Source organism: Protopterus annectens, chromosome 11.part0 (genome assembly GCF_019279795.1).
Source record: "Protopterus annectens isolate FY-2018-M chromosome 11.part0, PAN1.0, whole genome shotgun sequence".
Classification (NCBI taxonomy): domain Eukaryota; kingdom Metazoa; phylum Chordata; order Ceratodontiformes; family Protopteridae; genus Protopterus; species Protopterus annectens.
This window is the reverse complement of record NC_056745.1, coordinates 1,219,307,287-1,219,323,768: the sequence shown is the minus strand read 5'-3', so window position 1 is coordinate 1,219,323,768 and position 16,482 is coordinate 1,219,307,287. Positions and strand designations below refer to the sequence as shown.

Genomic DNA, 16,482 nt, shown 5'->3' with positions numbered 1-16,482 from the left:
TTATTCCAGTTTAATATTTATGTATTTATTTTGTTTACCAAGGTTTTTATACTGTTCACATTAGACCATTTGCAGGCATAGCCTGAATAAATATCAAACATGTTAAGGGCAGATCTGAGGTCCAATATGCAACCAGTGCTATGGATAATAATATGGCACTTATAATTATATTGGAAAATTTATCAATGATTATATTACTCATTTACAAGTAAAATTAATAAATTATAGTATAACAGTAAAGGTGCTACTGGTTTCATTAATATAATATTTATACATAATTTGAAGTAATTAATTTCACCTAATTACTCTTCCTTTGACTTATACAAGACATCCTCATATGCATCCTAAATTTATATTAGATGCATTATCAGAAGGTGGACCTTATACTTCTAAGTTCACAAAAGGCTTTCTATTGAAGGACACCACAAACTTAAATTCTCTCTCCCCCATGTTTCTTCATTCAGTCATTATAGTCAGGATTTAGTCCAGATCTATGGAAATAACACCATTTCATTAATAAGGGAAGTACTTATAACAAATGACAAGTAAAAGTCCATCAGCGTAAATTCAGTACTATATAAATTAATTTGAAGGATAATATAAGCATTAATTACCACTGGAAAGGAAATTCACCCCATGGATCATGTCAGTCGCCCTGCTAGATAGGGGTCCAGGGAAGTAAATAGTGTGGGAAGAAATAGCCAGGGAATTGTTATGGCTAGGCTTGTATAGGCCCTAGGGCCGATAGTCTAGTACCAACCTATGAATGCTATGAACCTATGAACCAGATATTTACTCACTTGTTCAATCTCCTTGGTTGGGTCTTAACCGTGCTCAGGAAGGTAGATGAATCTGAATTGTGTGGGGAATTATCAGGGCCAGGAAAGCCATGCGGCAGAACTAATAAGAATGTACTATCCAAAGTCTGATAAACATTAACATTAACCATTAATTTGTTAACTTGCTGCATTTGGCTTATAGACTAAACTCAACATTTTTTATATTATATAGCAATAATCATTACTAGACCCATGGGGAATGAAGGTTCTGTGAAGCCTAACAGGGTAAACATGATGGGGCATTTGTAAAGTGAAATGCCCAGACATCTGGAAGAAATAGTGTTTTAAAATGGAGTTATTCAAAAGACTGGGTCACTGTATTTAAATAACTACACTGTAAACCAGCACTCTTTCATTGCTTTGTCTCAGTGCACTAAATTGCTTTAGCATACATGTTTAGCTGTTATATTGCATGTTGTGTATACAGTAATATATTTCTACTCTGTATCACACAAACAGTAGCTACAGTAAAATATTATAATCTTCACACAAATGCACATCAGTCCTGTGAACTCAGACTAATGGCAATCTTGAGTAAATGACAGCAGTTTCACTTATATTCACAGACAGCCTCTGTACTCGGCAATTAAAGTCAAGTGTGTTGACTTTTTACACCTATGATATCAAATTGTAATAAAATAAAAAAATAGTAATAACTGACCTCATACATTGATTAGACAGACAGTCATAAACTGTTAATAAGAGTAAAACAGTTACTATACAAGTCAGAAGACAACAATAAATGATATCCACTTATTTGAAACAATGTCGATAGATATAGTACCACTTTCCCTTTCAATACATTTATAAGTGACAAGGAAGAGAGAGACTTTAAATAAGCATTATTTTACTTAGGATACTTAATTATGCAGCAAAACAGAAATATAGAAAAGTAAATGAATTAATAGAAATACCCAGGAACTGGATACACATCTGGAAAATCAGGAATAGCAAAAAAAAAAAAAAAAAAAAAACGAGGAAAAGGAGGTAGAGATGATCACATCAGAGGATCCAGTGCCAAGCAACATAGAAGAAAGAGCAGAAAAGAAGGCTGGTGGAATGCTGGAATGTATGAGTACAGCCATTACTAGAAGAACACAAATGAATGAGAAAAGGCATAACCAGAAGATTGCAGATGCATGTGAAAAGGTATCACTCTTAGAACACTTGTATGCAAAGAGGGATCACAAGAACAACACAAGGTTATGAAAAGAGGCATTACCAGAAGATCACAGATGTTTTAGAGAAGCAATATAATGAGTGAACAGGTAATTTTGAAGAGGCATCACCACTAGAACACAAATGTATTAGAAGAGGGCTCATAAGTAGATTACATATACATGTGAGGAGGCATCACCAGTAGAATACAGAAAGGTGTTATTCCTCTCTGTTTAATAGCTGTGACTAGTCAGTCTAAAATGCTGTGTGCAGTTCTGGAGACCACATAATCAGAAGGAAACAAGGATGTTGTGTCAGATCAGTGAAAGGCAACAGAAAAATTGCATACCATGCACCTGACATCATAAAAATCATCTGACTACAAGAGACTAGTAAATAAAGTCTTTAAGAAAAAAAAAAGGAAAGAAAGAAAAATGACTTCATAAAAACATTTCAACTATTTCAGGTGTATCAGTGTGGTCCAAGTAGAACTAAAGATATGCATGAGAACATAAGGGCACAATTTTATGATGTATGATGACACAAGGCCAGAATCTGAAAATACAATGTTGACTATTCCAGGGAGAAATGTGAATGTATTATTTCACATAAGGTATGATGAATGGATTGGCCTTCAGGGAGAAAAAAAAACAGCAAGGTAATTTTAGAATTCACACAGCAAAGAACACAGTTCTTTTACAGACAGTATAAGAAAAATATTGGTTTTAGTTAATTAAGGTCTTTATTTTATCCACTAAATAAGAAAATCTGCAGACTATACAGCTAAAGAAATTCGTATGTACCACCACAAGTCAGTGTTCTTGTGAAAAGGCTTCAGTGCTCCATTGAGCTGCCAGTCTTAGCAGCTAAATATGTGGTGATATAGAAAAACTTAATAAACACAGCCATGATGGATCAGGAGGCTGTAATCTACTGAGACTCTCACATCCATATGATAATAACCGTTATTTATAACAAAGATGACTAGAAAGGTCATTATGCCAGAAATATCATCTTCTAATCAAAAGAAATATATATTTTTAACATTTTTTGGCCTGGTCGTCAGTATCCACTCTTCAAACAAATGTGTTTAGCATAATAAGATGTGTAGTAGGAACAAGACAAAACACAATCCCAGTCATCATGAGTAGGTTACATTTCTCACCCAGGAGTTTAAAGTTAAGGTCTTTTGTTTACTAAGTCATTTGAAAATACATCAGCACCGTGTTCAAATGTATTTATTAAACAACATGCTACATCATTTCAATCAGAAAAAAGAAGCATAGCTGTTATGATAAAGTATCACTTCCTCAAGGCTTGTATTTGCAGACAAAGTGATGTTCAGAATTGCAATTAGCATCATTCCATTTCTTGAAGTCTAGGAAGACAAATAAATTGTATTAACATTTATAACCTTTAAATACAGACACTGCAGGTGCTATTTAAATCATATATACTGACAAAAATAATTAAAGGGCATGGGTATTATTCAACATAAGAATACAACAGGTAGGATTAATCAAAGGGGTGTACCATAGTCAAATAATGAACAAATGACTTAATTCTACATAAGTCTTATTGTAAGATGCTGTGAGATGTTACTGTCACTTTCTAAATCGTAGATATTACAACATAATTCTCAAAGCTTTATAGATTAAGTAATTCATGATTGTATCATATTTTTTGATAATAAGACATATAACAAAAAAATACAAATAAACATTCCAATAAGTCACATACACAGATACAAAGATAGAAAGAACAGGAAGTATGAGGGCCGGCTTTACCCCACAGGTCCATGAAGGACAGCATACCACATTAGTTAAAGTACGGGAGCAGCCCCTCTGCTGTGATGCACATCAGGCAGAGATCAGTCCTTAACTTAAACATCATATTGATGGACAGCTTCTATTTGCTTCCTCAGGACCCCCCCCCAAAAACTATAAAGCTATACTGCACTGCTCAAGGCATATGGTATTCTGGTCAGTAATGATGTACAGATGACATTTGCAATTATAGATGTTCTAGAACACATTTTGAAGCATTCAGTTATGCTAGTAATAATTCAGTGCTTCATCTGTGTGACAGAGTAGGGGAAATGTAACATAAGGACTGGTATTTCATGCCACAGTACTACAGGAGTGGGGTAGGATTTTTGTTAAAATATTCTTGAAGCAATATACCCTACCAGGTATAGTGTGCCAGTAGCATTTAGTACACACTCAACTACATGGCTGACAATTCTATGTAAAACTCTCTTAGTGTCATCAATATGTGGAATGTAATAACAGGATAACTAATTACTGAATGCTATGAAGCTCATAGTTTGTAAAGGATAATATTTAACTTCAATGGCAAAACCTGGAACTCACTTCCTTCCACACTTACCCTTTAACCCTCTCTAAGTCTCTTCAAAAAAGGCCTCAAACAGTATCTTAATATGCACTGGCTTTGCCCCTGTACCAACCCAGATTAATTTCCAAATAAACTATCTTACTTATATAGTATTGCATGCACATCTTGCTCAAAACAGTTTGTTGTAATCCTGCTGGTTTTGTATAATGTGGCATACAGTGTCTACTGTAAGACCCTACTTGAGGGCTACACTGTAATTACTTTGATAATTATGCTTGTCTCTTACTGTGTAACTGGAGCTTTTCTCCCCTGGCCTCCGCTGAAAATGGACATATATCCAGTCGGACTATCCCAGTCAAAAAATGTAAAATAAATAAATAAATAATGTTTCTTCCTTTGAAATCTTTACCTTAAGGGGAAATTTAATTTTTTCCACAGTGTTTCTGGTTATGGCTTAACCAGTGTTTAGTTTTAGTTATCATGGCAAGTGGCTACTATAATCATTCAAAAGAGAAAACCGATAGATACATGAATCCTCTTTCTTAGAGAGTGTGTTTGGGTAATCAAATTTTGCGCAAGCCCATTTAATGCAGCAAAACATGAGCCAGGGAACCGAAGAAAGTCTGGGATAGCTTGAAGAGAGGTCAGAGAGGAGTAGCTGAGGGACAGATGTGTGCCTAAGGGCAAAATCTGAGCATAGCCAGAAGGCCAGACAGTATTCTAGTAGCAGATGTTATGTTCCCATGGCTGAACTGATTGCATCTCCTTTACAACACCTTTCTTCCAGATTTTGCATTATCACATATCTCTGACTAATGCCTTCCTTTCAGCTGTAAGTTTTTGTGAATCATATATCTTTAATGGACACTAAATAATTCATAAATTACAGCATATGAAGTTGTCACACTGCTAATCACATTTATTTAGTTACAAGGACAAAAGTCTTCTAAACGTAGAAAAACACAAGATATTGGTCATCTGAACTTTGTCTTTTTTCAGCTAAACATCTTTAAACTTTAGATCATCAACACACAATTATGTACTGATGTAAAATCTACTGACAGTGGACCATGCAGGGTATGAAGGAATACTGCACCTTCTCAGGACGCATTATAGCAGAGTACAGCATACCGGTGTTTTAAAACATTTTACTTACTTTCCTGTGGTCGGATTTCCACACAGTATTCATTGCCTTTTAGGTTATCAGGCTGACCAGTACCCCAGACCCTGTAGTTGTACATGGACCCATCAATCCATTTCCAACGGCGGTTCTGGCAAACAAAAAAAAAATTTCAATATCCACTTTCAACAGTTCTATTGGAACATAGTTTAATGTACTGCAGATTCACATGTAAAAGAACAATGGCACTTGTATAATGCAGCAAACTTGAATAGCTCATTTATGGGTCTACTGCCTAAAATGCCCATTTACTTTTTTTTTCAGTTTGTCTATAGATGGAAGAGGGCTTATTTATATGGTTTATATTGCTACTGTGGCTTAACTATTCATATTTATTTGCAATATGCTAAATAAACAAAATAGCCACTTTATGCATTGCAAACACTTCAAAACTGACAGTTAAATAAGTTCTCAAGTACAGCCGTTTTGCTCTTGCTGTATAAGTGTAGGTCACGACAGTTTACAGTTAAGAAAATGGCTTCCTGTCCAAAGCAGCACAAATAAAATGCTAGCAATAACCAGCATAAAGTGAGACGTGAATAAATACATACAAAAAAAAAAACAAGTTTAATCACTACAAACTCCTTTAATTAACCGAATAACAAAATAAAAATGACAGCCTGTACCCAAAACAATGTTTTAGTAAGCGCTTTCATCCACACTCTCCAAGGACTTAATCAGAATACAGACTAAACATAAAATCACAGCTTTTATAATCTCACCAAATTCACCATAGAAACCCACCCCTTAATTAGCATCACCTTGACAGCAAATAAAACAAGTAAGCTTAGTTCTTTTCATGTACATATATAAAGGAGTACAATGCACTATAACACTCTTATTAATATAAACATAACACATATTATTATATAAATACTTCTAAAAATAGAAATTAAATCATTTATCCTTTTTGAACACATAAAATATGCAGCCCTTAATTTTAAAACACTACTTAAGGACATTGCATCATTAAGTCCAGGAGTAGCCGTGGCATTTGTTTTTAACTGCCATTTGAGTTCTAAATATTCCAAGAACTCATCACTATGCCCTTCCCTTTGTCCCAGATTTACTTTATCTATAACTACAAATTTAAACTCATGCAAGGCATCTTTTCTATGTGCTTATATGATGCATTCTTGTCATCTTTTTTCCTAATATCATAAGTATGTTGGTAAATTCTTTTCCTCAGACTTAACTTGGATTTCCCGATATAGAATACATTACAGAATTTACAGAGGGCCATAGATACCACTCCCTTACTACCACATTGAACCTGCTGTACAGTTTGATCTTACCAAATCCTTCTAGAAAAAAAAAACGTATCCCCTTCTGCAGTGTAAGAACACAGAGGGCAATTGCCACATTTTACCATTTTCCCTCTTACGGATTTTTCTCCACTACTTTCAAGTAAAGTTTTCTACTTCCACGTTGGTGCAGCGGTAGCATTGTTGCCTCACAGCAAGAGGTTCTCCCATTCAATTCTCGGCTTGGGTTGGGAGTGCCTTCTGTGTGGAGTCTGCATGTCCTCCCTGCAGTCAAGTGGGGGTTCAAAAGACATGCATTGAATGGGCGTGCCTTCGTTGAAGATTGGGCGTCAGGCTGGCAGCTCAACACCATAAAAACTAACTGCTAATCATTAGCAGACCGGAGTTCCGCGGTGGCGACCCCTAACCGGGAAAAGCCGAAAGATAAACAACGACAACTTTCAAGTAAACTTTTAAAGCACAGGTTCTTCTTATAGGCAATAACTGGCTTCTCTTCCACTATTTCTTTATATTGTTCATCTGCACAAAAAACCTTCAAGTTTCTGTTTACTATTGACACTAGTTTAAGGTAATTACTACTATAAGTTAAAACCAAAGCACTTTCAAAGCTCTTAGAGTTACCCTCTTCACCTTTCTCAATAGTATTACTCATATTACCTCCCCTTAACAGGGGGGTAAAATACCCTGTATTTCTTTTTCCATTAACTTTCAAGAAAATTCCAGTTAAAAACTCTTCATGATACTAGAACTTCATATTCCTTAAGAAAATCAAAGTCATCAGAAACCATTCTTGCCAAACTGACACATTGGCCTTTAACTGAAGATTTTTTTTTGATGTATGGGGTGCACGCTTCCATAATGTAACAGGGTATTAGAATAAGAAGGTTTTCTATATATAGTAGACTCAAATCTTTTCATTCCAGCATTCTTCCTAATGGTCACATCCAAAAAGTTAACTACATCACCCTGGATAGTAAAAGTAAATTTAAGGAAATCAGTGGTCTTATTTAGATAGTCTACAAACTCAATACATTTCTCTCTACTGTCCTTCCATAAAAAAATCAATTCATCAAGGTATCTACCATAGAATGTCCAACAACCCTTAAATTCTGAATTGAAAACATGATTAACTTCCCAATAGGCAAGGACTGCATTAGCAAACTTAGGGGCACAAATGGCCCCCATAGCTACCCCAGTCCTTTGCCTAAACAATTGATTTTCAAACACAAGTCATTGTCCACGCTGGTGTAAACGACCTGAGATGTACCTCCTTGGACTATATGAAAAGAGACATTGAGGAGCTCTCTGATTATGTAGCCCAGGCAGGTATGACCCTGACCTTGAGCAGTATCCTACCTTCACCAAGAATTATGCCACAATACAGAGATAAGATGATCAGCTTTAACAATTGGCTTAAACTCTGGTGTCATTCAAAGGGGATCCAATGTCTGTCTGCCTGGGATGACATGCTGGACAAGCCACGCTGCTTCGCAAGGGATGGCTTGCACCTGTCACACCTGGGATTCCGGATATTGGCAAAGGCTCTTGCCACCCCATAGTGCCTTTTTTAGGCAAGGCTCAAATTCTAAACCTACCACCCTAGAACACAAAAAGGAAAAAAACTAAGGGTAATGCTGCTCAATGCCAGAAGTCTAAATCTCAAAATGCACGACTTTTCGAGGCCCTTCTCAGTATGCAGAACATCGATGTCTGTGCTGTGACAGAAACCTGGTTCAAGGCTCCTGAGAGCACCCCAGCACTATCAGGTTTTACCTCATATCATGCGTTCCGGCCCCAAAATCCGGACAATACCAAGAAAGGAGGGGGTATCCATATTCATCAAGGACACCCACACCTCAAGACTGGTGGCAACGCACGATGCATCGGAGACCATCCAGGTGCAATTAACCATAGGCAAGACTGCTCTGCAAATTGTAGCATGTTACAGGCCACCCTCACAAACTCAGGAACCTCACATGGCCTTCCTGAAAACACTGGAGGGATAAATGTATCACCAAACACCATCATACTAGGTGACTTCAATTACCCTAATATAGACTGGGAACACTACTCAAGCCCAAACACCCTAGCCCAAAAGTTCCTGGAATTCATAAACTCAAATGCCATGGAACAACTAGTCACCATCCCCACAAGAGGAGAAAACATACTTGATCTCATCATCACGAACATGGGAGCACAATGTTCAACACTGGAAGTATACCCCTCACTGGTGAGATCAGATCACAAACTAATCTCGCTGGAGGTCCTCATCCCACCCCCACCTGAAATAAAAAGACCACAGTAAAGAACTTCTGAAAGCCGACTTCACACTTCTAAAGACTGGTGTGGTCTCCTTTAAGGCCCCCGAGTCGGCGGAAAACAGTACTCAAGCCACTGAATCACTTACAAATGCCTTCTACCAGCACCTGCAGGACTGCATGGATAAGGCAATCCCAAGCAAAACAAAGACTCTTTGTACCAAAGGCAAGCGTCCAGTCTGGTGGACCCCAGCCATAAACAAACTTTACAACAAAAGGAGGAAGCTACTACAAGATAGAGCAAAATCCTTAAAAGGTAAGACACCTTTGATCACTATAAGTAAAAAACTAAGAGCTCTCATAAAATCATCCAAAGCAAATTTTGAGAGAAAAATAGCTAAAGACTCAAAAGACAATCATAAGGCCTTCTTTAGCTATGTTAGAAACCTGGGAGGAAACTCCCAGATATGCTCAGAACTAGTTCAAAATGATGTGAAGATTACTGATCCTACAGACATTGCCAACATACTGGCTGACAGGTTCAGTGCAAACTTCTCCCCTCCCCAAAAGGAGAGATATCTATACCAAACGATTGCAGCCCCCCAAACATCTCTAACGCCCAAGTGAGAACTGCTCTCTCCAAAGCAAACAACACAGCATCCATGGGACCTGATGGTGTCCCTGGCTGTGTGCTCCACAAACTCAACGAGGAATTAAACCCACAGCTAGGACAGCTGTTTAATCATAGTCTCACCTCTGGATACGTACCCAGGGAGTGGCGCACTGCAACTGTGGTCCCACTTCACAAAGGCGGTGCCTTCACCGATCCTGGAAATTACCGGCCCATTAGCTTGACAAGCCTTATCTGCAAAGCCATGGAGAGGATCATAATGGACCTCATAAATAAAGACATAAGGAATTTGCAGACTTTGGATCCAACCCAGTTTGGCTTTGTCAAAGGCAGATCATGCCTTTTAAACTTGGTTGACTTTTTCGAAACAGTCACCAAAGCCATTGATGAGGGAAAGGCAGTCCATACAGCCTACCTCGATCTGGCGAAGGCCTTCGATACAATACCCCACTCGGATATCATTGAAAAACTCATCAGCTTAAATGTTAACCCATACATCACAAGATGGGTTGCAAACTGGCTGAGTGACAGAACCCACAGGGTCAGAGTTGCTGGCGCCATGTCAGACTCAAAGCCTGTCACAAGTGGTGTCCCACAGGGCTCAGTCCTGGGCCCACTCTTGTTTGGCATCTACTTTTCCGAAGTACAAGCAAACACAGGAGGGTTATGGCTGACAAAGTTTGCAGATGACTGCAAACTGGCGCCATAGTCGAAAACACATCTGACACAGATATCCTTCAGAAGGGTCTCACAGAGATGGATAGCTGGTGCCAGAGCCATGGCCTAAAGTTAAATGCCAAAAAATGCATAGTCATACCCTTCGGGAAAAACAAGGTTACCCCTAGCTACCATATAGGTGGCAATCCACTGAGCACAGAAGAAGTTATCAGGGACCTGGGGACCCAGGTTGACAGTAGCCTGTCATTCGACACCCATGTAGCTAAAGTAGTTAGGAAGACCTTCTACATTGCCCACCTTATCATGAAGGGATTCACATCTAGATCAAGGGAGGTCATAGTCTCCCTGTACTCATCACTCATCAGACCAATGATTGAGTACAATGCCCCATTCAGAATGTATCTGACCCGACACTTGCAGCAGCTGGAGAGGCCACAACAGTTCCTCACCAAAAGGATAAAGGGTCTCAAAAATCTGTCCTATGCTGCCCGACTGAAAGAACTCCAGCTCTATTCAGTCGCTTACCGCTTGCTCAGAGGTGACCTTTGCCTGACATACAAGGCCATGTCAAACCCAGATTTGATGAATATGCTTCACCTCAAAAAATCTAGATCCGTCAGAGCCACAAGGGTGGGAGACTTAAACCTCGACACGGCTATTAATAGGACATGCTGGAGGGATAGATTCATCACCCAAAGACTCCCTATGCTGTGGAACAAAATCCCGGTATATGTGAGGCAGAGCACCTCGCTGGCCTTGTTCAAGAGAAATCTTGACCAATGGATGGGAGATCGCAGATATACCCCAGGCATTACCTCAGTGTCACTGCTTGACAGAGGCACAGCAAAATAATGGGTATAGTTCCCCATACTAAAGGGGTGGCGTAAGCCACAAAACTATGGGCTAGGCTTGTAAATGCCCTCGGGCAGATAGCCTAGTATGAACCTATGAACCTATGAACCTATGAACAAAATAGTTGTTTTCAAGGACCATGGATTCCATCAATTGGCCATCTCTCTGGCTTAAACACAAAAAAATGGCCAGCACTCCAATGAGAGGAAGTTGTTGTATCTTTCGGCTTTTCCCGGTTAGGGGTCGCCACAGCGGAACTCCGATCTGCTAATGATTGGCAATAGATTTTTACATATCGAGTTGCCAGCCCTGACACACAGCCTTCAACGAAAGTACGCCCATTCATGGATGTCTCCACACAGAAGACACTTTAGCTGAGAATCGAACAGTACAACGTCTTACTGTGAGGCGACAACACTACCGCAGCACCACCACCGCAGCTCCAATGAGAGGAAGTTATAAACATTTAATGCATACAAACATGTATGCATTAAATTTGTATAACTTCCTCTCATTGGAGGACTGGCCATTTTTTTGTGTTTGAACTTGACTTTTTTGGGGCCTCTGCACTTGCCGTACTTGTGAAAGCTTTATGTGTTCATTGTCCATCTCTCTGTCTCTCCATATCTATATCTATATCTGTCTCTCTTTATATATATATATATATATATATATATATATATATATATATATATATATATATATATATATATATATATATATATAAAAATAGAGAGAGCTTGGAAATATGACATGCCATTAGTGATAATTTTATCAATGGGACTTTTGTTGTGGCAAAAGCATTGAATGACAGTTTCAATGATTTTTTAATGAAAATTTTGCATTCAACTGATGTTGTACTTTGGTAAAGTTTATTTCGGATGGTTTTTGAATGTTTTGGATTTATTTGAAATGCATCCAAAATTCTATGTTAGTGTTTTACTGTTTGCAGTTCTACAGAGAAATGTGGAATAAAGTTTTAGTGTAGGCAACCGTTGCCCTTTTTTGCAGTTGTGCAGCCTTGGAGTTTGTATATTTAAGAAAACATTTGCATAAACACTTGCCCCCACCAAAACATGGCTTTATTACATTTCTATTTATTCTTCATTGAAATTACATTTTAGTGTATTTTGAGTTATTTTGCTGTCATTATAAGTTTAGGATAATTGTCAGTGTGTGAGTTTTGATGCTATGACACATATCCATCTGGAATTAACAATTATTTCTGTTCATTGGCATCTTTCAGACTCTTTAGTCCTCTTTAAGTTGTTTTCATATATTACATTGTATAGCTTAAAGACTGGCATAGTTTTGCTTGTACAGGCAGTGGACTACAAACCCATTGATTCTAAATATTTTATTCTGGGATGGCCTGATGAAATTGTCCTTTGCACTTCACAGTTTAAGGACTGCACTGCTTAATTACAAACATTTCCATAATTGGTTCTTACCAACGTCAAATCCTGATAAAGTGTAGTGAGATAATATAATATCCCACTGTTTTTTACATGAATATTAACTAACATAATAGATTACTTTCCTTCACAATGTTTTCAGTTAATGGTTTGTCTAGCAGGCTTTCTGTCATTATTACTCCATAGTCAGTAGTTTGTGTTTTGAATGGAAATTTCATTCTAAGGTTTTTCTCTGGTGTTATTGTGCATTTAATAGTTTGCTACAGGAGAAGAGAGAGGGGACCTACAGGTAATTAGAGCCTGCGGGTGTCACAAGATAATTATGTAGCTTCTGTTTTGGCCCTACCAGTTCCTTTCTTGGTTCTATCTTCATGTCTATCACAGGCTATTTTGAACATTCTGTCACTTGGGTCAAATATTTTATAGTTTTAACTCCAGTATCAGTAATTTTGCATTGTGCTTGCTTTTATGTAAACAAAATAGAGAAAGTTTAGCAAATCTATTTATGAATATATGAATACATATAAAGTAGTTTTTAAGTTGTGGAAAGAGGTAGTCATTAGTGTTGTGTTTGATTGTGTATGGTTTCCCATTTAGTGTTGTGAAATTTAGAATTTTAAGCTGTCGTTGAAATGAGATTCAGTGAAATGAGTTGTCAGTGTTGTGAATTTTAGATGATTTGGTCTAGTAAAATGAATGTCAGTGAAATGGGATTTTGATGAAGTGATGTAGACCCTATATATAGAATGTCAGTGAAATAGGATTTCGATGAAGTGATGTAGACCCTATATATATATATATATATATATATATATATATATATATATATATATATATATATATACCCATACACACACACACACACACACACACACACACACACACACACACATTTTTATCATTAGTAAGAGAACAGAGCATGAGAAGGCACACACACACACACACACACACACACACACACACACACACACACACACACACACACAAACACACACACACACACACACACAAACATTTTTATCAGTACTAAGAGAACAGAGCATGAGAAGGCACACACACACACACACACACACACACACACACACACACACACATTTTTATCATTACTAAGAGAACAGAGCTTGAGAAGGCACACACACACACACACGCACACACACACACACACATACATTTTTATCATTACTAATTGAACAGTGCATGAGAAGGCACTGTTAAGCATTATGTTGTTTGTAAAGGATTTAGTAAACTTACCTTTATGTTGAGATACTCTAAGGTCAGCTGCCAAAGATGGTGATAAGGATACATTATTGTAAAAAATTAATAATGTTGGCAGTTAAAGTTAATTGCAATGCAATTCCCTAGTTTAAACTATAATATGTCTACACTTCCAGTGTTAAAACAGTTCTCACTGAAACAGTGAATGCATTAGTTTTGCCTCTCAACTTTTCATTCAGGGTTACAGACAAAGCAAACAAAAAAGAGGGGAAAGGCCACAAATTAGGATTTGTTTTAAAATACTGGTACGGTTAACATGCAAATTCTCAAAATACTATCCAGTTTTAGGAGGGATGGAGCACAAGTTTGAAAAAAACAATTGGCAACTCCAAATCTGAAGAGTTGGGAGGTATCCTACAACTGTGAGAATTTTGTGTTAAGCAGAAAATATAAAGGTTGAAATGGTTTGCCAAGACTAAAAAAATGAAAGATTTTAGTTACTGTGTATATGGGTAATTAAAGGAACCAAAGAAACAAAAGCCTGAAAAAAACACAAATTATGACTGTTAATGATTACAAAAATCCTGATCCTAAACAATGCTGAAAACAATCTATTTCTACAGCGATAAAACTAAACATGGGGTTACCAGTATAATGGTTAGGTTGAACTTAGGGTTAGTATCATAGCTCTCAACTGTCCAGATTTTCACGGATTGTCGAGATTTTGGCCTCATAATTTTGGTGTGTTCCTGCTAAAATTTGTGGTTTGCTGGCAAATTACTGAGGGTTGAAGTCGCCAAATAATGACATACATTTGAGTTTCAGACTTCAAATTCTCCAGAAAATGCATGCCAACACAAATCATGTTATAATAGCAATTTTTTAAGTTTATAAGAGCAATATTTAAAATTTGTCCCTATTTTGGGCATTTGTCCCCCTGTTATTTTAGGCTTTGTCCAAATTTCTTAACCTAAGAAGTTAAGAGGTATTATTAGTGTTAACGTACATAAGTAAGGATGGTGTAGAATCTTTGCCTTTGTTTTCCTTAACACTTAGTTTCCACACTTTGTGTATCTTAGTATGAACCTTCCTCCATAATTTATCAAGCTAAATTACCATTACTTTTACAAAACAAAGAAATTCCTCTTACCTGTTCTGGGTCATGAAGACCAATCCATACTGTTTCTTTTTTGTTATAGGCTGAAATGTGTGATGCAATAACAGAGAGTTCTGATTCATCAAGGATAGATGCTATGTGAGCTCCATGTCCATAAGACTGACATTCAAACTATGAAAACAAAAAATCATGAGTGAACACCTGGGCCAGAAGATGAAATATTACTTCTTAGTGCAACAATTATGTTTGGACAGCTGTAACAGAAAGCAGCATCATTCATAAGTAATTCATTTGCAAAATTTAAGTGAACATTATTTGGCCTATATACTGCATTGCATGTATTACAGTGATCATTTGTTAAGAGAAGTAATAATCACATACATTTTGACTAACAAACAGTGATCTATAATGTTCTGGCCTAGGTTTTGTAAAATCTAATGCTCATAACTGACTAATTAGTATCTATCATATGCCTGCATATTATAAATGCAATGAAGTGCTCATCTTCATGTGGTCTGCATACATCTAAAACTAACATGTAACACCTTAAATCTCAGTAATAACAATTCTATACATAGCCTTAGACTGTAATATTTAAGGCCACTGAGTTATGTTTTTTATGTGTTATCAAATGAATTTCATAAATCTCAAATCATGTGATCAGTCTCCTATCATTTTAGGTCACTCATAGAAGATAAATACAGGTTGCAACCCTATAGCATTAAATAATAAAATTTTATTTGCAATCCATCAGAAGGCTTTTCACTGAATCAGTCTAACCATTACATCTAGCTCTTATAAATTCTTCTTGTACTAATACTAATCCCAATGTGATTAAGCAAAGCCATGCTATCTACCTGTAAGTAGCCCAAGAATGTAAACAGTGACTCAGCTAGCTACAAATCAGAAAACCTAGCTATATATTTTCAGATCACTTCCTGTCTAAAGTAATTAGCTTCAGTAGGCTCACTACAAGTGATCAAGTGAAGGTTTCTAAGCATACAGCCAATGTATTAACTCAAAGACATTTGGATATCTTTTCTGGACTAAGGCCTATCTTATATCCATTCCTCATTGTGATTCTGCATCAGTGTATCTTCCATTCTGTCTGTATTTGAGCATATATTCATTAAGCTTTAGTCTTCTCTTCTCCATATATTAGTGAAGATTATAACTGAGTTACTAGATTTGCAGCAGGTCACCATGCTAAAACACAGCAAGGATACTGACTTGAATATATCCAGCACCTGTGCCTAAATTACCTAGATTTTGCTCATGAAATACTATACTACTCCAACTGTCCCACACCTTCTTATAGCCTCGAGTGGCACAAAGCACACCATAAATCCATGTAGGCTCATAGGCTTCTTATATCCATACTTAAATCCAGCAGTAGATTTAGGGATGCCATGCTTTTCATTTCCTTTTTGAAAGCTTTGCAGCATACTTTGTGTGCAGTTTGGCAAATTTCTTACAATACTTTATTCAAAAATGGTGGAGAAAGAGAGGTGAAAATAAG

The 16,482-nt window shown here is 37.1% G+C and overlaps 1 protein-coding gene across 1 annotated transcript in view; it reads right to left on the bottom strand.

Annotated features, from left to right (window-relative positions):
* Window positions 1-3,217: 3,217 nt before the first annotated feature.
* Window positions 3,218-16,482, bottom strand: part of LOC122814859 (regenerating islet-derived protein 4-like) — a 37,920-nt gene continuing 24,655 nt past the window's right edge. Inside the window, exons 4-6 of the mRNA XM_044087139.1 lie at window positions 14,997-15,134; window positions 5,509-5,623; window positions 3,218-3,375 (exon numbers count right to left, since the gene is read on the bottom strand). Of these exons, the coding sequence (XP_043943074.1) occupies window positions 3,308-3,375; window positions 5,509-5,623; window positions 14,997-15,134 (321 nt within the window). The 3' untranslated portion in view covers window positions 3,218-3,307. The remainder of the gene's footprint in view (window positions 3,376-5,508; window positions 5,624-14,996; window positions 15,135-16,482) is intronic.